This window comes from Cavenderia fasciculata (genome assembly GCF_000203815.1).
Source record: "Cavenderia fasciculata unplaced genomic scaffold Scf_ET2XIPL01COFD4-5, whole genome shotgun sequence".
NCBI classification, from domain to species: Eukaryota; Evosea; class Eumycetozoa; order Acytosteliales; family Cavenderiaceae; genus Cavenderia; species Cavenderia fasciculata.
The window spans coordinates 1670853-1695019 of NW_004457695.1; the positions used below are offsets into that span (position 1 = coordinate 1670853).

The 24167-nt window shown below is 30.4% G+C and overlaps 10 protein-coding genes across 10 annotated transcripts; 5 read left to right on the forward strand and 5 right to left on the reverse strand.

The window, feature by feature from the left end:
* Positions 1 to 157: 157 nt before the first annotated feature.
* Positions 158 to 1978, reverse strand: utp18 (WD40 repeat-containing protein; the record flags this gene model as incomplete). Its single annotated transcript, XM_004355717.1, has 4 exons — positions 158 to 491; positions 573 to 888; positions 985 to 1430; positions 1500 to 1978. The coding sequence occupies 4 exons, from the start codon at positions 1976 to 1978 to the stop codon at positions 158 to 160; spliced, it is 1575 nt and encodes a 524-aa protein (XP_004355770.1).
* Positions 1979 to 2048: 70 nt separating this feature from the next.
* Positions 2049 to 3809, reverse strand: gnt11 (GlcNAc transferase; the record flags this gene model as incomplete). Its single annotated transcript, XM_004355718.1, has 4 exons — positions 2049 to 2065; positions 2151 to 2607; positions 2696 to 3054; positions 3137 to 3809. The coding sequence occupies 4 exons, from the start codon at positions 3807 to 3809 to the stop codon at positions 2049 to 2051; spliced, it is 1506 nt and encodes a 501-aa protein (XP_004355771.1).
* Positions 3810 to 3937: 128 nt separating this feature from the next.
* Positions 3938 to 5829, forward strand: jcdD (transcription factor jumonji; the record flags this gene model as incomplete). The annotated part of the gene is made up of 2 exons (XM_004355719.1): positions 3938 to 3973; positions 4327 to 5829. The coding sequence occupies 2 exons, from the start codon at positions 3938 to 3940 to the stop codon at positions 5827 to 5829; spliced, it is 1539 nt and encodes a 512-aa protein (XP_004355772.1).
* A 243-nt stretch (positions 5830 to 6072) lies between these two features.
* On the forward strand, positions 6073 to 7247 carry DFA_08282 (uncharacterized protein; the record flags this gene model as incomplete). The annotated part of the gene is made up of 2 exons (XM_004355720.1): positions 6073 to 6369; positions 6450 to 7247. The coding sequence occupies 2 exons, from the start codon at positions 6073 to 6075 to the stop codon at positions 7245 to 7247; spliced, it is 1095 nt and encodes a 364-aa protein (XP_004355773.1).
* Positions 7248 to 7348: 101 nt separating this feature from the next.
* On the forward strand, positions 7349 to 8491 carry DFA_08283 (uncharacterized protein; the record flags this gene model as incomplete). Its single annotated transcript, XM_004355721.1, has 1 exon — positions 7349 to 8491. One exon carries the CDS (start codon positions 7349 to 7351, stop codon positions 8489 to 8491), a length of 1143 nt encoding a protein of 380 aa, XP_004355774.1.
* A 659-nt stretch (positions 8492 to 9150) lies between these two features.
* On the forward strand, positions 9151 to 10702 carry DFA_08284 (uncharacterized protein; the record flags this gene model as incomplete). The annotated part of the gene is made up of 4 exons (XM_004355722.1): positions 9151 to 9291; positions 9400 to 9472; positions 9788 to 10070; positions 10663 to 10702. 4 exons carry the CDS (start codon positions 9151 to 9153, stop codon positions 10700 to 10702), a joined length of 537 nt encoding a protein of 178 aa, XP_004355775.1.
* Positions 10703 to 11045: 343 nt separating this feature from the next.
* On the reverse strand, positions 11046 to 11908 carry DFA_08285 (uncharacterized protein; the record flags this gene model as incomplete). The annotated part of the gene is made up of 2 exons (XM_004355723.1): positions 11046 to 11090; positions 11165 to 11908. The coding sequence occupies 2 exons, from the start codon at positions 11906 to 11908 to the stop codon at positions 11046 to 11048; spliced, it is 789 nt and encodes a 262-aa protein (XP_004355776.1).
* A 208-nt stretch (positions 11909 to 12116) lies between these two features.
* Positions 12117 to 16082, forward strand: DFA_08286 (uncharacterized protein; the record flags this gene model as incomplete). The annotated part of the gene is made up of 8 exons (XM_004355724.1): positions 12117 to 12163; positions 12785 to 12810; positions 13324 to 14015; positions 14096 to 14333; positions 14409 to 14820; positions 14898 to 15192; positions 15265 to 15549; positions 15642 to 16082. 8 exons carry the CDS (start codon positions 12117 to 12119, stop codon positions 16080 to 16082), a joined length of 2436 nt encoding a protein of 811 aa, XP_004355777.1.
* Positions 16083 to 16285: 203 nt separating this feature from the next.
* gpaB (G-protein subunit alpha 2) lies at positions 16286 to 20794 on the reverse strand (the record flags this gene model as incomplete). The annotated part of the gene is made up of 4 exons (XM_004355725.1): positions 16286 to 16361; positions 16443 to 17985; positions 19641 to 20394; positions 20498 to 20794. 4 exons carry the CDS (start codon positions 20792 to 20794, stop codon positions 16286 to 16288), a joined length of 2670 nt encoding a protein of 889 aa, XP_004355778.1.
* Positions 20795 to 20862: 68 nt separating this feature from the next.
* Positions 20863 to 21585, reverse strand: DFA_08288 (uncharacterized protein; the record flags this gene model as incomplete). The annotated part of the gene is made up of 2 exons (XM_004355726.1): positions 20863 to 20875; positions 21506 to 21585. The coding sequence occupies 2 exons, from the start codon at positions 21583 to 21585 to the stop codon at positions 20863 to 20865; spliced, it is 93 nt and encodes a 30-aa protein (XP_004355779.1).
* Positions 21586 to 24167: the final 2582 nt, after the last annotated feature.

A 24167-nucleotide genomic window follows, 5' to 3' on the forward strand; every position in this document is an offset into this window, starting at 1 on the left:
ACTACACCCACAACCAGAGTAAGCTTTTATTCGAACGGCTCGATCAAAAACGCGCAACACTCGGGTCTCGAGATACGCATCTCTCTCAACTACTTATTATGTTATTTAACAAAATGATTTGGTTGGTTGGATTGGATTGGATTGGATTTGGTTGGATTTAAATTGATTTATGATGTAATTTGGCAGTATGTTGATAGATTGTACCACGGGCATTACCAAATACAAGATATCCTTGATGATCAAATGAACATTTAGTGAGTTGGCCAACCTTTGGTACCTTGACCATCGACACAACGTTGAGTGATGGGTGTTGGATGACTCTGACAATCTCCTTTTGTAGCTCAGACACTGCACATAGATATTTAGAGGTTGGATCATATGCCAAATCTGTGATTGGATAGATAATCGAAGAAATTGATTTCAATGGTGTTGGTGTTTCACTTGTCATACTTGATTTTATATCATAAATATTAACAATTCCACTTTCAGATCTAAAATGTTAAATAATTAATTAATATATATATACTTGGTTGGATTTAATATTTTGTTTTTTTGATATGAAGATAGTTTACCCAGTAGCTAAATAATTTCCATTTGGTGAACAACAAATAGAAGTAATTGATTGAGTGCTAACATTACCAAGATCCTTGAAACGATGAGAGATACGCATAGTCTTGATATTAAAACATGAAACACTACCTTCACTGGCAACGTAGAGGGTGTTTCCATCGGGTGAGAATTTAATGGCAGATACATTACCCTTTGACAATTGAATATTATTGACTACGGTATTGGATGTATTTGAAATTAAAGAAATCTTTCCAAGTGAATCTTCAATTGCATAATAATTAAATGATACTGCAACTGATTTTAATGTATTTTTACCAACTAAAAATAAGGAAAGAAAATAAACAATGGTTAATAAAACATATATATATTTTCTAAATGATTATAGTTATATTTTCTTTTCTGTTTTTTTCTTACTTCTCAAATTAATTTGTTTTAAATCTTTAGTTTCTGGATTAAATAAATAATAATGACCATAAGTTCCAACGATGAGAATGTTATTGGTATTTGGAATAAAAGATACAAAGTTTGCTTTGAATCCTTGTGGATAGGTGAATGAACAAATGGCTCTCTTTAAAGTACCTTGTCTATAAATATGCAGATTGGTTTGTGATGCTACACAGGTAATATTGAATTCATTATTATTGTCGATAGCAATCACCTTTTTACTCTCATGGAAAACTTTAAATGTTTTGACTGCCAACACTGAATAATCGATATTTGCCTTATCAGTGATAAGTTTGGTAACATTTTGGAATACCTTTTCTTCAACTGCATCATGATTATAATCTTCCAAATCCTCTTCATCTTCTTCTTCTCCATCAACTACTGGTTTTGATTTCTTTGCCCATTTTGGCATTTTACTTTAATTGAGAAACAACAACAATATTAATACTTTACTTTTTATATAGTTTGAATATTACAATACATACGATAATGCCTTTTTTTGTAAAACAGTATTTTCATCATCATCATCCATCCAAGCAGCAGCGCTTGCTTTCTTGGTATTGTTTGATGATTCATTATTTTCTTCTTCTTCTCCTTCATTCTTTACATTGTCTTTTTTGTTGTTGTTGTTGTTGTTGATGACTTGTGAACTAGTTTGATTATTAATCTTTACTTTTTTCTTTGTTGGTTGTAATGCATTTTTCATTTCATCGTCTTCATCACTATCACTTTCACTATCTTGTTCCTCTTCATCTTCTTCAATACTATCCTCTTCTTCGTCTTCATCTTCATCTTGTTCAATACTATTTTCTTCTTCTTCTTCTTCTTCAAAGCTGCTACTTTGTTCTTCTTCTTCCTCTTGTTGTTTTTTAGCAAGTATCTTTGCCTTTGACTCTTCTACTACTGCAGCAGTTGCCTTTACATTCTTTCCATTTAAAGGTCTTTTCTTTTGTATGTTGTTCATCTTTACTCCTCGTTACGGTTTGATGTTTTGATACAAATTAGAGATACATGATACTCCTCATAACAATCACTCAATCAGACGACTCGTCTTTAGAAAAAAAAAAAAAAAAGAAAATAAAAAAAACGACAAAGTATACTTTTCGGAAGGTGACAAGGACTAGACTTGTCCATACTTTTATTATTATTACAAAATATTAAATTTACTAAAGCATCTTTTACATGATTTGAATAAACCTTTCTAATGAATAAATTATCTTTTGGTATGTTATCGATATCTTCCAATTCAACTGCATATCTTGAATGAGGGTTGCCTTGTGGGTTCTTGGTCCACAGAGTTGTACGGTGTAGGTCGGCTGTGAATTTATGGTTGGGTGAAAGATGTTTAATCGATTGGAAGTAGATTTCATCGGGTATAAAACTAAACTTGAGTGATAGTGTTCTCTCGATGCCAATGATATCGGATATCATAAAATGTGATAGTTGGTAGGTCAACATATGCCATTGTGTACCTTCACCTATATCCTTTCTATTAAAGAAAGAGTCTAATCCATCTACCCCACAATCATATATTTCAAATACATCGGTTTCATCATTAATCCAATGTACTGTCTTTGAATTCATATATGCATGCTAAAACAATAAATAAATAAATAATAAATAATATTAATATTAAATGTTTAATTATTGTATGTTTGTTTGTTTGTTTGTTTTTACTTACAATATATCTATAATATTGATGATAAGGTTTCTCTTCTAAATAATTCATATTTTGGTTTGAACATAACATTAATTCAAGTTGAGATAGAGGTGCTGTTGGGAAATCATTTAAACTTAGATTAATGACATGTGACCATTGGTGTTGGTCTCCTCCTCCTCCTCCTAATTTCTTTCTTTCGTTGACCATATCAAACAATGATGTATAAGAAATTAATTCCATATAGACTAATGAAATATCTCCCCATTTACCTTTAATTCTATTCTCCAATACTTTGATATTATTAGTTGCAGAATTGTCATTATAATTACCAACAAAATCTTTAATCTTTTCATAATCTTTATCTGATACTGATTTATCAACTAAAAAAAAAAAAGATATATTTCATCATTGTTAATTTAGATTTGTTTGTTTGTTTGTTTTGATTTAATTTGGTTTACATACCATGAATAATATAATAATGTTTAGTTGAATATAAAACCTTTAATAAATAATCGAGTGAATCCAAATCTGGAGAATGAACAAAAATGGTGAATGCCAAAGGAAGTCTTTGATCAGCTGATGATGAACAATCAAATGGATAAAGATGATGTTGAGAATGTAATGGTTGTTGATTGGTTGGACCACCAGTATTAGTTATTTGGTTTTGATATTTTGGATGAACGATTCCATTCTTGTTTGTCGATAAAATGGAATTAAAGAATGTCAAATCATTTGAATCCCAGGGTCCATACAAATCCATCAAGAAATGAATCTTTTCAGACAGAGATAGATTCATGTCATTTGATACCTTTAAATCTGACATTCCAATGAGTTGTCTTTTCTTTGACCAACAACAATATTGCGATACGTCACCACCATTTTGTATATTGTAAGCTTGTGTACAATTGGATAGAGATTCATCTACATGTTCACAATTATTACCAGAGTATGTGTATGGGCATGTACATTGTTCTTGAAATTGTGTTTTAATTCCACCATTTTGACATGCTGTTACAACTGCACCATTATTATTATTATTATTGTGATTTTTTGATAGTACTCCTATTATACTACTACTACTAATAATAGCAATCGATACCAATACCAAAGAGACCAAGCTATTTTTGAATACCATTATTTAGTGAAGCTAATTACAATTTGTAATCCAAGGTATAGTTTGTTTGTAATTAACCAATCTTTAGTTTTAATTATTATCGATACTACAACAACAACGACGATTTACAATTTGTAATGTTATTTACAATGAATGATTATACTTTTGACAATGACGGTCATAGGGTATGAAACAAGTCTGTCTGGAATGATGTTACCATAAAAGTTTTCGAATCTTCTTGTGTGTGTGTGCCCACTATCTAAATACCCCTCTCGAAGATTTTGTGAAACCATCTTTCTGTTTGTTGGTATCTATCTAACCCCACCCACTGACTGGAGTGGTATACATTCTTATCTATTCTTCCTATCTATCTATCTATCTTCTATCTAGAAAAACTTTCTAGTACGCTAGTTAGGTAGATAGATATAATTATATCTATTATTCTGTATATCTCTAATAATTCACTTATTTGTTGTTTGAGGATTTTTTTAAAATGAAAAGCCCAAAGTGGGTGATTGGTTTAAATTATCTTTATTAGCTCATGAGTGTCAAAGATAACAATAACAATAATAATAATAATAATGTGTTATCTACAATAATAGATATTAGTTTAAAATGTAGAAATAGATTGATTGGAATAACAGATGAAAAGAATGAACAAACTACTACTATGATTCTAGAGAACATTAAAGATGACCAACAATTCAATATCATTGCAATACTAGAGTTATTAAATCAAGAGTTATTACCAACACTCGAGCATCAAACTAATACTACTACTACTACTAGTACTATTAAGCTAGACAGTAGAATCGATAAACTGTATAGAGATGCATGCATTCATCTACAAAGGTTGATGTGGGATTACCTACACATTGGAAATTGGAAGGACGTCCCAATCATGTATCGTGATCTCTATAGTTATTCATCAATCATATTAACTTTAATTGATGTATATAATAATAATCAAAATAATAATAATCAAAATAATAATAATCAATATAATAATAATATTGATAATCAAAAAAAGGAGATTGTTAAATCATTAGACTATGCTCTACTAGTTGGTGGTAGATTATTTCATCAATATATTATTGATTTGATTGATTTAATATCTTCATCCTCTTCATTGTCCTCATCATCATCTTCAAATAATATTAATATTAATAATAATAATATAGATAATAATAATAATGGCGTTGAATTTAAATTGGAAAAAGAAATGGTAAAAGAAAAGATGGTAGAGAGAATTAGATTACCATCATTACAATCATTTAAAAAGGATTTTATGGAGTTGGATAGACCGGTGGTTATAACAGATGCAATGACTGCTTGGCCAGCATGTACGACACGACATTGGAGTGATTTGGATTACCTTAAAAAGGTGGCTGGATTTAGAACGGTTCCTATTGAAATTGGAAGAACCTATTTGGATCAAGATTGGTCTCAAAAATTAATTACACTTGATCAATTCATCAATCAATATATATTAAATCAAAATAGTGATAATAATAGTAAAAGTATTGGATATTTAGCACAAACACAATTATTTGATCAAATACCAATACTTCAAAATGATATTATTATACCAGATTATTGTACACTTTCAACAAATAATAATAATAATACAAATAATAATAGTAATAATGTTAATAATAATAATAATATAGAGGAACAAATATTTATGGTAAATGCCTGGTTTGGACCAAAGTATACAACAACACCATTACATTATGACCCATACCATAATTTACTTTGTCAGGTGGTTGGTAGAAAGTTTATTAGATTGTATGGCCATGATCAATCTGATAAATTGTATGCACACGATCCTGTCAGCGGACAGGAATCATCAATGCTTAAAAATACTAGTCGCGTCGATATTGAATCACCCGATTTCGATAAATATCCCCTTTTCAAACAAGCATCAACCTACCTAGACATTATATTAGAAGAAGGTGAAATGTTGTATATTCCTCCAAGATGTTGGCATTTTGTTAAATCATTGTCTACTTCATTCTCTGTTAGTTTCTGGTGGAATTGAAATAAACTCCAAGAAGAAAAGTGTATCCCTAGTAGCAAGTACAATAATATATTTATATATATATATATATATATTATCAAAAGATTTATAAATCTTTAATTCTAATACCTATTATTTCTTTTTTTTTAATCTTCAAAAGATAAAAATAGAATATTGCTTAGAACTCAAAAAAAAAAATGCTTATCATCATATAGTAGTAAATATTTATTTATTTAGAGTTTATTTATTTTCAAAACTTAAAAGATGAATATTCTTGATTCTAAAAGAAAAGATAATCTTTTTAAAAGTTTATTACAATCTATTTACTTAAGAAAAAAGATATTCAAACATGTTGAAGAGATTCATCGCTTACTACTTGGACAAGATGGATACTTAAAATCACAATATGCTCGCAAATCACATCAAATGATTACATTAAAGGAATTTATCATAATGAATCGATTGGATTTATTTATTAAACATTTTGATACTGTTTATCCATTAATGATGGATCCATTAATGTTAAATGATAAAGATAAAGATATTCGTTTTAGTTTCGAGGTAAATAAATTTAGAAAAAAAATTGATTACTTTATTATATTTTCAATCTTACTAAAGTTTCTTTTCTTTTTTTAATATAGAACAAAAGATTTAATTTTTTAATTAATACTATTTTTGAATATGATAATTCAACAATATTTGATTATTTATTGAAAAAATTTGGAAGAATCAATCATTCTACTCTTGAATCTTTTTTATCAAAAAGAATTCGTCATTTACCGAGAATCTCAAGAGTTTTAATAAGAGATGGATATCATTTGGTTCACAAGAATCTGGAAGATTTAAGAAACCCTCCAACCTTGATTGGATCAATCATTGATAGTGCAATCATAAATGGTGACTTTTTAATGATCGATCAATTATGCAATGATTGTATTGACTCGAAAAAAGGTAGTAGTAGTACCAACAACCATCCTTTGAAAAAAGTCGTCAACCAAATTAATTTGATCAAAAAACTAGACAAAGAAACAAAAAAAGACAGTCTTTCAAAATATCAAGTAATATTTGATATTGCCAAAAGATTACTAGAATGTGGTGTAGATATTAGAGTTGGTATTTTTTCTAGTGTTATGGATCATGATTGGGAAAATGAAAAACTTGGTAACCAAGAAATTTTAAAATGGATAAAAGATAGTTTCAATGACAAAAAAGAGTTTGAAGATTTGCTGGATAGTCAATTTTCAGATATTGAACTCTTTGCTTCAACAAAGACTCTAGAGCTGATTGAATTCCAAATGCCACCACGCATACTCAACGTCACTCACCATTTGGCGACATTGGCCGCCCAATATGGAAATCTAGATTTTCTTTCATATGTCTCCCATCGTCTCAAAGATTACAATTATCTTTTCAAAAATCCTCAACTTGAAATGCATTGACTAGTGGCCATTTGCAATGTGTCATCTTGTTGAGTGACATTTTACTTGGCGTCGATAAATGTTGGTTGCAAACCATCACAAAAGAGATAGATCCATCGATCATGTCATTGGATCTAGTCAAAAGATTATTTGAGAATCCAAATATTACTTTTGACCTTCATTTCATCGTTTTGTTGGCAATTGAATCAAATCAACCAGAAATATTAGAACTCGTTTTAGGCAAATTCAAATTAAAAAACCTAGTCAATTCCACCCACATAAAAAGAGCACTAATGGTCAGCAACCCAGGAATTATTCGTTTAATGTTGGACTATTACCCTATTCGTTGGGATGGATGGATTCCCCCTATTTCTAGATTCAGTTTCATTTACTACGAACCACTTTTGGCTTTCTATTCAAATGGTCATTCCATCATTTTTGATTCAATGTCCATTTTTTCAACTTATTTGACAAACCCTGAAAAAGAAAAAATAGTACCAATGTCAATAGATGTCGTTAGATTGATGATCAACCATAATACAAAAGTGGAACCTTGGATGATATTGTCATGTGGAATTGGATTACAGAAACCGATAAATGAATCAGACCTATCATTCATTTCAACAACCGCAGTTCCATTAGTCAAAGGTCTTGGTGGTTATGAACGTTCATTTACCTATTATGTAATTGAAGAGGTTTTAATCAATGCAACCAAGAATGGAGATATGAAATTGCTTAAATGTCTATCAAATTATATTTGGAGTTTTGAAGCAAGAATATTCCAAACTGCAGTAAGAGAAAAACAATTTAAAATTGCTTATTATTTTGGTCAACTATTCTCTAATGTGTACCCTCATTCAATCAACAGATATTGTATTCAATTTATCTTGGTCTCATTTTATGATATTGAAAATGATGATGATTTTGATTTACTCTGGAATCTTTTCAAACCTCTTACAACCAACTCGAAAATGGTCACTGAAATGCTTGTTTCCTCTACAAATTATGTTTTACAAAACCTACATCATATCTCCAATACAATTGATAGAATCATTCAATGTTATACTAGATTTTACAATGGTCCAGAAAAGGAGCAATACCAAATGGAACCACTACGATTGGATATATCTACATATTGGGAAACATATAACCTCTACTATCTATTCTCGAAATATAGAAATAATCCTATCATCCATTTAGATCACTTCCAATTTGAATACTATTTTAATGGTATGACCGATTGTGGTTTAATTCCTTATGAATAATAATCATCGATCATCAATCACAATTATAAATAAATAAATAAATAATTTGCTCCCAAGATTCTAAATTGAAGGTGTTGATCTTTGACGTCATTACATGTTCATTCTCTCGCTCTCTCTTTCTTTGCCTACTCCTCTTTTTTTGAAAAGTCAACACACTCTATGTATTCTATTCCTTTATAGAGGGGGCCAAAGATTGAACTACTACTTGCTTGTTTATCTGAACTGCTGCTATACCTTCTTTTTGCCATCTCTTTTGAAAAATATCTTGAATGTTTGGACTTGTGATTTCAATACCTTGTCTATACCTATAAATTATTTGTAATATTCCCTTAGGGTCTAGAGATAGATAGACACATCATCAAGAAGGTCGCTGTATACATCACTTGGGGGTAAAAGAAATCAGAGAATGAAGTGTCGACTCGACCTCTTGCAAAACAAATAATTCCCAAATTATATTTTAAATAATATAATTTAATTTGATTTTTTCAACAACAGTGTGATTTAAATAGTATCAATTCTATATTGTTTTACACCACAACTCACTATACTATTCAACTTTTAATTACAAAAGTAAATATATATAGTATTAATCAACAACAACAACATCAAGTTATCACTTCCCCTCAAATCTTTAACAAACAAAGTATATTTATAAAACAATGGTTATCCCAGGAGGTCTTCACAATGTCAAGCCAGCCGATGCTGAAGTAGTCAGTGTTGTCAAACAAGTCAAACCATTACTCGAAGCTAGACTTGGTCAATCATTGGATATTCTTGAACCAATTTCATATTGTACTCAAGTATGTATACAAACAAACTCAAGTCCCATCCATCATTCTTTTAAATTGATTTCCTGAAACTAATCATTCCCTCTTTTTCTTTCTATTTTATTTATTTTTTCTTTTTAGACTGTTGCTGGAACCAACTATTTTGTAAAGGTTAAAATTCCAGAAGGATATGCTCATCTCAGACTCTACAAGGGTTTCGATCAAAAGGTATCTGTTGCTGGAGTTCAAATGAACAAGACTCTTGATGCTCCAATTGATTACTTTGACCAAAACTAATTAAATTTAATTAGTAATAAATATATATTATTCAATAAACATATAAAAATCATCTTAATAATAATAATAGAACAATCTACTGCTACTATGGAGTTTAACTGATTTAGATTAGATTAGATTCTCTAGATTCTTCAAAGATCTTTAAATATTTAAAAATGTTCCAAAAAATAATAATAATAATTAAATTCCAAACTTGTCTAAGACTCAAATCATAGTTTTTAAAAATACTCAGATAATAATGATAGTAATAATAATACTCAATTTATCTATGAACGACCAAGTATTAAAACAACTTGCTACGAACAAGAATTTTCAGAGTTGACAGATTCCCAGAAAACATACTTTATCATACAGATAAACCAATCACCTCTACTCTCATCACTCAACGATGTGGCAAAGATGGGCATTCCAATTAAAACCATCCTTGACATGATCTTTATCCCAATCGAAGATGCAAAAGTTTGGTACAAAGACTCCATTAAAAGAACAAATGATTGGCTTGATGCGTTGGCTCGGTTAGACTATCAAGTTTCGAATAATTAATAATAAACTATATCAATAGATAGATAGATAGATAGAAAATGTGACAAACCAATAGTCATAAAGAAACAATTTCCTTAAAAAAAAGAATTTGGGAAATAGGACAGATCACTAGGGTTTTTTTCATGAGGAATAAATTGTTGATTGTTGGAAGTGATCTTGAGAATAATTTAATATATCTATTTAGATATCACCTGTTGTTTGATACTGAATATAGGTTTATGGGAATTGGGTGTGGAGAAATTAAAATAAAGAGATAGTTTTAAACATTATAAATCTTTTTTCTGATTTCCCATAATTCATGTTTAAATATTATCAAGTGGAATGAATATATCATGATCATGGATGATATCATTCTCAAGATACCCTTCCTACAAATCAAACAAATTATCATAAGACAATCAAACCTAGGGATCTGTTTTATATTTATATAAATATTATGTTTTGTTTGTTTTAAATATAAATATTTATTTATTTATTTATTTATTAATTGATAATATAGGATTGTTAAAAATAGAGTATTGATCTTTTTGAATCCATAAATGAGAGGATTCATTTGAGATAAAGATTACTCGGTCTAGACCAAGAGAACGGTAGACAACCATGAGTAATTTGAGTCTTGAACTTTAGTTCAAACTAGGCGCCCCTAATTTGATACACCATCGGATGGTATGAGTAGAAACCATACCTATCGTATCGATTGACAGACACAGGACCATTGTGATAAATAGTTTGTGTGTGATAGACATGACATTGGGTGTTGTTGTTGTTGTTGTAATTGACGAGAGATTCATCAATTTGGGATTTGGAAAGGGTAGGTTTGTTTTTTACCAATCAACATACATGCATACATGTTATGTTATGTTTGGTAAATAATAAATAGGAGAAGGGGGTAGGAGGTAGTAGTGATAAATGACAAAGGGAAGGAAACAAAAATAAGGTAAGGAATATTAATCCCAATCTTTGAAAATAGCCAAAACACCTCTAAATTTAATCTATAAAAGGGAAAGAGAAAGAGAGTAAGCTTTTGTTGTTTGATATTATTCTTTTTGTTTTTTTTTTTACATACCAATTCAACAGGTGTGTCAGCAATAAAACAATGATTAGAGTTGTGTTGACAAGTTAGATAATCACCAGACGAATATTTAAGACATGATAATGGTGTTTGATGACTAGTCTTGTCGATTGTTGTTGTTGTTGTCGTCGTCGAAAATGACAAACTTGTTTGATTCTTTCCTTTTTTGTAGTTTGACTGTTTGTTGCTGCTGCTGCTGTGAGTCTCGACTTGACAATGATCATCTGACTTTAATAAAGTCTCTGATAAATCATCATCCTGATTGTTGTCACAGTCGCCACCATCATCATCGTCTGATCTCTTTCTCTTTCCAAGGTGAACATCTTGATCACTCTTTTCACCACCTTTGATGACATCATTAATGTCTCCATTGTCATCAGTTTCATCGTCACTGCTACTACAAACTTTTTGGTCTTCGTCGTTGTTACCACTATCATCGTCGCCATCATTGTGATTACTCAATGAACCATCCAATATAAAGTATAAATCATTTGATTGATCGATTCTGATGAGTGTACCAGGTTGAACATGTACCTTTGATGCACATGACAGTATCTGTGATGCTTGTGATATTCTACAATTTCTAAATGGTAGTGCATCTATATTACTAACAATTGTCAATACTTGAATCGATTCCTTTCTATCCATTATATGATTATTAATATCTAATGATGAAGCTGAAGATGAAGAAGATGAAGAACAACTATTATTTTGTGATAAAAGAGTTGTACGTGGCATTTTTATATAATACTATAATGAATAATAATAAATATCTATCTATCTATCTATAACTACTATATATGAATATAAAAAAAAAACAAAAGAGGATAAAACACTTTAACCCAAACTCCACAAAAATATTATTAAAAAAGGTAGTAGAAAAAATCACTGGTGGTTTGTGTGTTAGAGAGAAAGAGAGAAAGAGTTTGAGGGAAACACAAATGAAATGCCTTTACGTGAGGCAGCTGCTCATTGTGCACCTGACCTTGCCTTGTTTCAAACAACAAAAAAAAGAAATAGAAAAATCTTTCAAAAAAATCGGGGATCGAGATTGTCAATGGGAGGGGAGGGGACTACGATGAGGATTGAAGCAAACGTGTGAAATGAGGATAGTCTCGTTGAGGTGGATGGGGTCAAGATATCTTCTCTTGAGAATAAGGAAAACCTTATAGATCTCATTAACAAAGGTTTGTAGGGTTAATATATTAAGACTCCTGGTAGGTACGACGTGTAATTAATTGTGTCTGTTGGCTGACCCTTTCATCTATATATTGATATTCCACCCTTTAACACCACTTATGATGATCACATGATGTTATTAATAGTTGGATTAATTAATTAAATTAAATAAAGAAGTATGTAGTTCTAGTTATAATATATATTATATCTTCTTACTAAAGGGGGTCAATTTACTAAAGGTGTGATTGTGGTTGGTGATGAGGAAGAGAGAGAAAAAATTAAATAAAATATTTTTTTTTACCATCGGGTTTGGTTTGTCGTTAGTGACTCATTCTTCTATTTATGTATAGCTGACGATACACAATTATAATTTACTTTTTAATTTAAAACCCTAGACATCAGCAAAGATTCTCTCTCTATCTCTCTATTTCATAGTTTAGATATAAAAGATTGGTTATATAGTAAGTAAAATGATCACAACAAACACACATATGAATCAACTTGCATCATTAATAACAATACAACGACCAGCAGCTAGCGAAAGAGAAAGAAAAAAGACAATGAAAATTAGATAGCAACAAGAAGAAGGGAAGATGATTAGGTGGGTTATCTATCCATCACAATAGTAGTGATCGATGTGATGTGGTGGGCCACCACTCAAAACCACCCTATCCATTCATCATCATCAAAATAGAGAGCAGCAGAGTGAGAGAATAGTCGCTCACTCACTCATTGTGGTGGGTGTGATGGTTGTTTAAAAGAGAATTCTTGCTCTTGCTCTCTCTCTTTAAAAAAGGTGGACAAGATCAAATTTGACAACTTATAATAGTAATAGGAGTAGTTTATATTCTCCTTAATTAAATTTGTACAAGAGACACTTATATAGCTACACTATAAAACAAAGAGAAAGAGAGAGAGAGAAAAAGTAATAGATTTCGAATTCGAATCATAATCATCTTTCATGCGATTCCCAGGATTAAATGGTGATATTGAATCGATTACACTTCCAATCAATTTAAAATATTACCAAATATATCAACAAAAACTTAAATCTGACTTTGATTTAAAGAATAATAAGAATAATAAGAATAATAAGAATAATAAGAATAATAAGAATAGTAATAGTCATAGTAATAATACAACAATTGATATTAGTGTATCAGAGGAAAAACAAGAAGATCATCATAATAATCATTCAACTCCACAATCACCATCATTATCAACCACTCCAACAACAACAACAACTTCAATTCAACAAGAGGATCAAATTTTAATATTTGATATTAAAAATTATAATAGTGAAACAACAACACCAATCATATTTTGTTGTTATGATAAAATGATATCATTCTCAACATTGGCACAATTTCCACAGAATATTGACTCTGATATCTTTGTTTTAAAGGAATACGATAGATTGAAAATGTTACAAGAACAACAAGGACCTCGTCATACAGAGATCCTTCTCCGCAAGGAAGACAATGTTGGTGGACGTAAAGCACTCAAGGAAAAGTTTGTCGAGATTTATGAAGCTTTCTTTAATGGTGAAGATCCTTCTGAAGGTCAACCATCATTTTGGGAACAATTGTTTCTCATCAAAGTTAATGCTCAATTTTTGGAAAGATGTATCATTTTAACTTCTGAAGATCATCTTTTAGCTTTAAAGGTAAAAAGAAAGAGAGAGAATATGATTATTTGTTTGTTTGATATTGATATTAATATTTCCTTTAATTTTTACTATTATAGCCAAATTTAAACAAAATATTTACACAATGTTGTCATTGGTTAAGAAATCCAAATACAACATCTGGTAGAATTACACATATTCTAGAGACTCTTAGTGTAATGTTGAATAGTATTTTTAGAAAGAAATTTAATAGTTTTGGTTTTGATGTATTAAATATACTTTGCGGAATTGAATCTGCTGATACAATCTTTAAAGAATTAATTGAAGATTTACAAAAACTTTTGGTTAATCCCGATAGTATGTAATAGTAATAGAGGAAGAAGAATATATATTGAAATCATTAATTTACCTTTTTTTTTATCTTTTTTATAGTAAAAATTAGAATTGGAACTATAAATTTATTAAATATTATAGTAACTGCAACAGAATTTATTAATCAAAATACATTATTACAATTCTTTATGGTAGTTAATATATTTGATACACTTGTTGATACAATGATTGATAAGGATTTACCAAAAAGTGCAACCATGGGAGCATTATCTTTGATCATTTATTTGTCAAATTTCCAAAAATATGAAATTACCAATCCCTACAACAAGAGTATTGCTGCTCTCGCAAACGAAGAAAAGATCAGAGGAATCGTTACAGTTTTAACCAAATCACTTCAAGATCAAAACAAATTCTATTATGAGCAATATAGAGAACCAAATCAAACGGTTACATCTAGATTTACTGGTTATCTTAGTAGTTGGATTTATACTCCTGAAACTGTTATTGCTTGGTAAATAGGAAAAAAATATGAAAAAGATATGAAAAAACAAAAAGTACTAAAGACTCTTTATATCTCTTATAATTTAGTGCACCAAGTGATACAGGATCAAGTTTAATGATGTTATATGAATTGATTTATCAAAATGAAACATTTATTAAACTTTTATCAACTGGAGCATTGGCAATATCCTCATGTCCAGAGATTATAAAAGAATTTTTCGTTTATTGTGGTCATTTGGCATCGGACAATTCAATCAAAGAATCAAAGAATCAATTTACAAAGTTGTGTTTAAATATTTTAATTTGTTTATCTGAAAGAAGAGAATTGGAAGATTATTTCCATGATGTTAAAACTACTTCTTATATTTTCATTTATTCAAAGGTATGAAAGAAAGAAAAAACAAAAAAAAGAAAAAGAATTATTAATACATGTTTTTTTTTGATTTTCTCTCAGAAAAATTTATATCCAGATCCCAAAGAATTAGAAAAACATCCAATTACGACCTATGTAATTAATATTTTAAATCAATTTATGAAATGTAATTTGAAAGCAAAGAATGGTGATATTCAACACAAGATTATTAGTTGTATTCAAAGAGTTGTATCTTATAAAAAGAAAACTCAAGCCAGATTACCAATCAAATGGAATGAAACTTGGTTATCTCTATTCTCCTTTATCACTTCAATCATGACATCTGAAAAGAATTTATTATCAGATTTAATTCCAATTGGTATTGAAGTAAGTTTTAAAAAAGAAAGAAGAAACACATTTATTTTGTTGTTTATTAATTTATTTTGTTGTTTATTAATTTATTTAATCTATTTCTTTAGGCAATTAATTTATTTAATTTATTTATAAATTATGGAGATTTATTTTTACCACAACCAAGTGATTATGATGATTTATTCTATGAATTGATTCGTGGTAGCAAGGTGATTGAAGAGTTTTCAAAGTTGGTAGAGGTCGAAGATCCAACTGGCAACATGACCAATTCACTCCTCAATATAAAATCAATCATTGCTCACTTTTCTACACACATTCAAACATGGAACAATGAACATCCAGAGGAGCCATTGACTTCTGACATGGTCATAGCCATCATCAAGGACAATTACGAAACTCTACGATTAAAGCTTGCTGAAAACTTGGACGTTTACGAGAAATATGTAGAAAACTCAAATGAAGCAGTCTTTTATAGACATTATATCCGTTTCTTAATTCTTGATACAAAGAAAAATTTAAATCTTTCTTTATTGGCTATTAGTAAATAAAATGGAAAAATAAATAAATAAATAAATCAATAATTAATTTCTAATCTAATCTATACATCATTATTGAACAAATTTTTTATTTATATACTATATTGGTTTAAATTCCCAAATGGGAGGAGGAGGGTTTTCTTTCTTTTTTTTTTTAGTAGCTGTGTATGTGTTTGGTACGAATTAATTATTTATGTTTGTTTGTTTTGTTTGTTTTAATAAACCTCAGAACATTTGAGTGATTGAATTGCTAACCCTAATAAAATTAAGAATACTAAAAATGTACAGTTCCTAATGAAAGAGAAATAAGAATATTGGTAAATATTTTATCCGCAGGCGTTATTATATCAATATTATTTGGGGGTTTCTTACTTTGCTTCAAAATAGATATGACCATCTCTCAACATTTCAATAAGATCATATGATTGAGTGACATTGAAAATGGATTGAATCTCTTTGCACTTTGGATGAGATTCCACCAACTTGGTCAACAATTCTTGTTGTTGGAAAGAAGATGCAGATGATGATTTGTTGTTGTTGTTGTTGGTGAGGAGATTGATAGGAGCCAAAGAACTAGCCTTTAATAAATTATTAATATGATTTGATTTTAAAAAGGAAGTCAATTCCTTTTCAATAGATAAACTTGGTTCATTTGTAGTGGTGGTGGTGGTGGTTGTAGTTGTAATTGGAGTAGGAGTAATTTTATCAATCGGTGCGCTTGTTGATGATGATGGTGTTTCATTATTATTATTATTATTATTGTTGTTGTTGTTGTTAGTTTCAATGGTTGTCGATTGGGTGGTTGTAGTAGTTGTAGGAGTAGTTTCAATATCGTTATTTTTAATTTCATTAATAACTGGTGAAGGGGAGGAAGGAATATTTTCATTATTATTATTATCATTATTATTATTTACATCGTTGTTTATAGTAGTAGTTGTTGTTGTATTATCCAATAAAATACTATTACTAGTATTGTTATTATCATCTTGATTATTTTGATTATTATTATCTTGTTGATTACTTGGATTATTATATTCATCAATGATACTATCTTTTAAAATAGTACTAGATGAAGAAAAGATGGTAGAGGTGGTCATGATATCAGAAGCGATAAAAGATGAAGAGAGTACACTTTCACCTTTTAAGAATGCATTGGTATTGTTTGAAATTTGGACAACCTTGTGACGGATCTCCTTGAGCGATGGGTCACTCTCGATTGTTCTTCGGATAGTGTCCTCTGAAGTCTCTGTCTTTACGTCTGCGAGCTTCTTGAGGATGCGATTGGTGACAATCTCCATACAGTACGAAAGAAAAGTGTACATGAAGCTGTCCTTGGACTGGATTTCGATTGGTTCGTAAAAGTCGACCAAATCGCTAATGGTCACCTTTTTGCGCTTGATCATTTCGTGTGTCACCTTGTAGACGAGTTCGGTAGGGAAAAAGAGAGAGATGGACTGGGCAGTGGTGGCACTGTCGCGTGGAATGATTTCAAACCCTTCGACATCTTCATCTTCTTCGTCGTCACCGTCATTTTCACCGTCGCTGTATGGCTTGTAGGCTGGCAAGTTCTTCATCGATGTGTGTTGAATTCTACCTTGTGACTGATCAATAATATACTCTGACATGTCATATGGAAAGATTGCTGCAACTGCCTCTTGTACAGCTTCAATTGTTAATGATACATTATTACCGCTACCGTTATTATTTTGTTGTTGTTGTTGTTTTGATCGTTGAATAGCTTCAATGACAATACTATTTCCCAAGTTAATTAAAAAGGTATTGAAATATGATATTCCACTATTTGTAATTTCTAATTGTGGATTAACAAATACACCAATCTTTTGAATAGATGATGAATATGATTCCATTTGTTGTTTCTTTGTTTTTTTGTTGTTTGTAGTGGTTGTTGTTGTTACTATATTATACTATATACTCGTTTACTTGAATAAAAATATATGTAAATATAAATTGTACAACTATATATATATATATCGTTATTATTATTTGTTATAAATGAATTGAATGAAAGAGAGAAAAGAAGATTTTCTTTGCAATTGAATTGCTGAATGAATTAAAAAATCAAGAAATAATGAATGCTGCAAAGAAAAGAAATTTTAAATTATGATAATTATTCTTCTTCTTTTTCTGTTTGACTGTTATTTTTATTGTTCTCTTTGTCTCTCTATTCTTTTTCTGTACTATTGTTATTATTGTCGATTAAAAATAAAAAAGATAGATAAAAGAAGAGATAAAAGAAACAATGTTTTTGTAATTAAAAGATAATGTAAAGATAAATGCAGCAAACAACACAAACACAAAAACTAATAGAGCGACAGTGCTGCAAACAAAAACAAAAATGTATTTATTATTATTATTATTATGTGGTGTGTTTTTGATAATATTGATAATATACTCTACTATTATTATTTATTTGTATTTTGTCTGTGATGATTTGTAAAAAAGGGAATGAAATTGAATGAAGCAAAGCAGTAGTAGTTGGAAAGGAGGAGGGGATGAAAAATTAAATACGTGTTCTTGATCAATCAAGGAAATTCGAGAAATGAGAGGAGAGAAGAAGGAGGTTTTGTTTTTTTTTTTTTAATATTTAAATAATTACACAAATTTGATGAATCTATTATGGTTAGTTGGTTGGTTTGGTTTGGTAGGAGGTTATAGAATACTATACTAGTATACTCTTGTTTGTTTAATTTCTACTATAGTACAATTTTGAAATTAAATAAATTCGTACGAATGGTATTACTCTCTTTCTATTCCTTCTCTCTCTTTATTTTTCTTTCTCTCTCTTTTGTCTCGTCGTTGTTGGTAGTAGTAATATTTTATTTACCCCACCTCTCTCTCTCTCTTGGCGACAATTCAATTTCGGTGACTGATCATCGCAACACACTTCGCTGCTGACTATTCAAAGTCGACGTGGTGACTACATACTCATTAGCTCACACTTCTGTTGGGGTGACTCTCCTCTCTAAAATTTTCACTGATTGAAACCTTTGGATTCCAAGATATTTTGGCAATGACTCATTCAATTTCAATCAATTATACAAATACAAATATTATAATATTATATGTGTGGAATTCTATAGAGAAAGAGTTTATTATTTTAAACATTTGTTGGAGGAGGGTGTAATTATAGGATATAATTTGATTGCGTTGTTATTGTTTACAAAAAAAAAGAATAATATAATATAATATAGCTATAGACATGTTTGTTTGTGTAAAACACAGGTTGATTTTATGGTTCTTTTAAAAACGGACTTGTTTGAGGGGAAAAGGGTTGAGGGTTGAGGGTTGGAGAGTTGGATTGGATTGGATTATATATCTTTTCTTTTGTTTGATTATTGTTATATAAATAATCAAGAAGTTGTGGTTGGATTAAAATTATTTTATATAAATAATTATATTTGTTATTATTATTATTGTTATTACGTTGTTATTATTAGTTTACTTTTTTCTTTCTTTCTTTCTTTTTTAAGTTGATTTCCATTCCTTTTTCTTTCATTTACTTTCTTTTTGTTTAAGGGTGTTAACTATAAAGACCAGCTCTCATAATACATTGAGTGAAAATAATATCTTTAACGGCCTGGAATACAACACGGATATTATCAGTATCGGTGGCACAGGTAATGTGAGAGTAGATTGATTTGTTTTCGTTTTTGTTGATTTGCCAGAATCTCTCCTTGATGTAGTTGGCGCCACGTTCAAAGTCCTTGCCACCCTTGTACTCGGGGAAGGTGTCAGAGAGGTCGACGGTCTTGATCTTTTCGCGGAACAAGTCCGACTTGTTGAGGAAGAGGATGACGGGTGTGTTGACAAACCAGCTGTTGCAGACGTCGCCAAAGACACGCAACGACTCGAGCATACGGTTGGTAGAATTGTCTTCGTACAAGAGCTGATCGTATTCAGAGAGAGCGACACAAAACACGACGGCAGTGACATCGTCAAAACAGGACAACCACTTTTTACGCTCACTACGTTGGCCACCGACATCGACCATTCTGAATCGGATTCTGCCAACTTCAAAGTTGGTCTCGTGCACACCTCTGGTCATGACACGGGTGTGGAGGATGTCTTGGTCGGTGGGCGTGTAGACGGTCGACGTCATTCTATCAATATTATCAAAAAAGTAGGGTGCTGAGTCGGGCAGTGTCGAAAACTCGGACACTCTTTTCATGGCTTGCTTGACACCCGGATCCATCCAAAGTGCCTTGATATGTTTTCCTTGATCTTCATTTAATTGATTCCAATTTTCTGATGTTACCATTGATGATTGTAATGATGTTAATTCTTTTACCATATTTGCTGCTTCCTAAAAAAAGAAAAAAAAATTAAAAAAAACAAAAAAAAAGTCTAAGTATGATGAAAAAAAAAAATATAATATTATTATTATTTCCTTTTCCTTTTCTACTTACAATATTTGATGGATCAATATCCATACCAATTCGAGTCATTCCATCTAATAATATTCTCATATTATCTAAAATGTTTCTATATATGATTGGTTTAAACTCTTTACGTTCTTCGTTACTGTAACCACTTTGATGGATAATCTTCATTTGCTTGGCAATGGTTGATTTTCCAGATTCTCCAGCTCCAAGTAAAAGTAACTTGACTTCACTTTGCTTCTTTTTTCTTTCCTTTTCAATCGAGAGATTGATATCATGATTGGATTTGGCTCCTTCGCCACCTGATGAACAAACGTTACCCATTGTTTATGTTATGACTTTTTAGATATATATATATTTAAGTGTTGTTAAAATTACAAACAAATAATAATTTAATTATTTATACTAAAAAAAGAAAAAACTAAAAAAAATAAAAAAAAAGAGTAAGTAAATTAAAAAAAAGTAATAAGAGGATGAGATAAAAGGAGTTTGATAGTGATAGGTAGTGATGATGATGATAATAATAATAATATTAAAATTGATGATGTTGTTGTATTTTTGTATTTTGATTTTGATTATTATTATTCTGTCTTTTTGAGAAATACAACCAAATATAAAATATAAAGAATTGAATTAAAGATTGATTGGACAATTATTAACAATAATAATAAAATACAATAATCCTTTTGGATCTGGTCGATATATAGGGTAGAGGTAGAGTAGAGTAGAGCAGAGTAGAGTAGTCTAGTCCAGTCTAGTTAAAGCATGATGAATGGATTGATGAATGGATGGTCGTGGTGAGTGGTATTATAGATGGTGGTGGGGGAGTAAGTGGAAAAAGATTTGATTGATTGATTGATTGATTATAATTTTGTTTTTGTTCCACCACCACGCACTACTATACCAATCCATTAAACACTACTAAAAATGGGGGGGATCGAGAGAGCAGTCTAGAAAAGTGATATCATATATCCAAAAAAAAAGATCATATGATAATTGAATTGAAAAAAAGTAGAAGATCTCTTCTATATGTACATATTCAATTTCTGTCTATATTCCATCCGTCCATCCGTCCATCCATCCCATCTACTATTACTACTATTACCACTACACATTTACTTATTTGTTGTTTGGTTGTTTGAAAGGGTAGTCGTCGTTTGTGATGATGTAGTGATATTACTACCTATTTTGGTCATCATTTGACCAATTGATTATCGTAATCAAATAAATGATTGGTTGAATGAATGAATATATAAAATGAATTTGAGGGATATGAGGAGGAGGAAGAGGAGGAGGAGGAGACTGTTTCTGGTTAACTCTTTTGTTGTCGTTTGTTTAAAAATATATCAATCTCTACTACATCTTCTTATCTAAAAGACATTAACTACAATTAAACTTTACCTCTTCTTCTTCTTCTTCTTCTTCTTTTAGTTTTTGTTATTATTTCCTTTTTAAAACAAAATAAAAAACTTAAATATTTCCTTGATGTTGGAATGGTATTTTGGAAAAAAGATTGTACAATTCCTCCTTTTTGTTTTGTTTGTTATTGTTTGTTATTGTTTGTTTGTTATTATTGTTTGTTGTTTGTTGTTGTGTGTTTGGTTTGATAAATTAAAACAACATAACAATAAGATAATTTTAGACTTTAAAACTGGCATTGGTTTTTTTGGTGGTGATATGTCTTATTGATTAATTGGCTTGGCACCAATATCGTATGTAGGTAGTAGTAGTAGGTAGCGATTATGTATGTAGTGTGTTTTGTTATTTTAATTTTAAAAAACCCCCCTTTTGGTGGTGATTGCAATCAAATCAAATCAATTGATTTGTGTGTGTGTGTTTGTTATTGGATTATATTAAATCGGTGATGTTATTTTTAAAATTCCATTAACATCATCATCATCATCATTATCATCAACCAAAAATTTAATATAATTGTTGTAGTTGTTGTTGTTGTTGTAGGATCCAATTAGGATAATTGGTTGATGTTCAAAAAGAGGATAGGATAGGATAGATATGGATGATGGATGCTTTGAGATTTAGATTACCTTACTTTTTTTTTTTTTGGAATAATTTCTTTTTTTTCAAAGGTGGAAAAACTTTTATACTTTTACTATTACTACAAATATTATTTACAAATTCGGGTGGGGTTAGTTAGTTGGTTTATTTGGGATATTATGATACAACAACAATAATAATAATAATAATAATAATAATTTATACAAATAAATAAATAAATAAATAAAACTTTTATACAATGATGATGATGTTAATGGAATGGATGAATTAATTTGGCTGGATGAGATGTATAGCGATAAAGGCTCAGAGTTTGAGAGCTCTCTTTTAGAGTTTAAAACCCTTTATCAATGATGTTTAAAACACATTATTGGTGGTTCGTTCAAGGATGGTTGGAAAGATGAAACGAGATAAGTTGTGTAAAAAATTGTGTGTGTGTTTGTGTTTGTGTCTGTCCGTGTGTCTAGCAGCAGAGCAACTGGATTCGTTGTAATAATAATTTCAACCCCTTCCTCCTCAGAGCCAATTATACCTACACATCACTCTTTTTTTTTTTTTTGATATATTGAATGATTTTCAATATTAATTTATCATTGGATGGTTGAGTGAGTGAGTGAGGAGGAGGAGGAGGAGGAGGAAGTGCTTGTGGACTGCGCGCACACAGGTAGGAGCAGTTTTAATTTTAGAATGGATTGGTAGAGAGGGGGTTTTCATTTCAAGCCAGATGAATTCATACCAATTGAATCATTGCAATGATGATTATAAAAATAAAAGCCGCTAAATCTTGGATTGACAAGAGTGGGTGATGTGTGCTATATGATGATGATCCTATTCACTCGAGGAGTTGAATCTCTATCATCACCCCCATACTCGATCTCTATATGTGCTGATCGACTCACTCTACTCTCTGTGTTTATGTGTGTGTGGGTAAAAATAAAAAACGGTTGATTGGTGGTGATGGCCAATGTCAATGTTGGGGAAAAGAGAGTGTTCCCCTATGTTTTTTTATTGGAACTGAAGAGTCCTACAATACATCATTGATCTAGAGTATGGAGAAACACATCCTGAATGTTTATGATTGAATTGAATTGGATGTGGAAATACTTGATCTGGTTGATATCCAAAAAAGAAAAAGAAAAAGAATGTCATATGACACCAAAAAATAGGTTCCTCTTTCTCCCTCTTTCTACCTCTTTCTTTCGTGTCATCTGACATGAAAATGTTTGTATACACCTTCTTTATCTTACTCTCTCTCTTGTTGTTTTATCTATCTGTTATTGTTGTTGATGTCAATGTGTAAAATGATCGATGATGAAATGTTATGGATGGTTTGAATAGAGTAGGTAGGTAAGGTAGGTAAGATAAGAGATCTGGATTGATCGGTATATATTTAAATGGAATAAAAAAGAAATGATTGTTTTTATAATCCTGTCCTCTCTCTCTCCCAACGGTTTTTCAAAACCAACTAAATTAGTAGGGGGGGGATTTCCGGAAGGATATTTCGACTCCTTATCTAGGTCTTTTTGAAAAATCTTTGCAATGAGAAGAAGGATGATCAGATAATTGGCACTTTGTCTTGATCCCTTTTTTTTTTTGGACAACAAACAACACAACAAAAAAAGATAGATGGATGTGTCACATGTCTAAATCGAGTGGTTCCTGTGTGACCCGTGATTTCATTCGT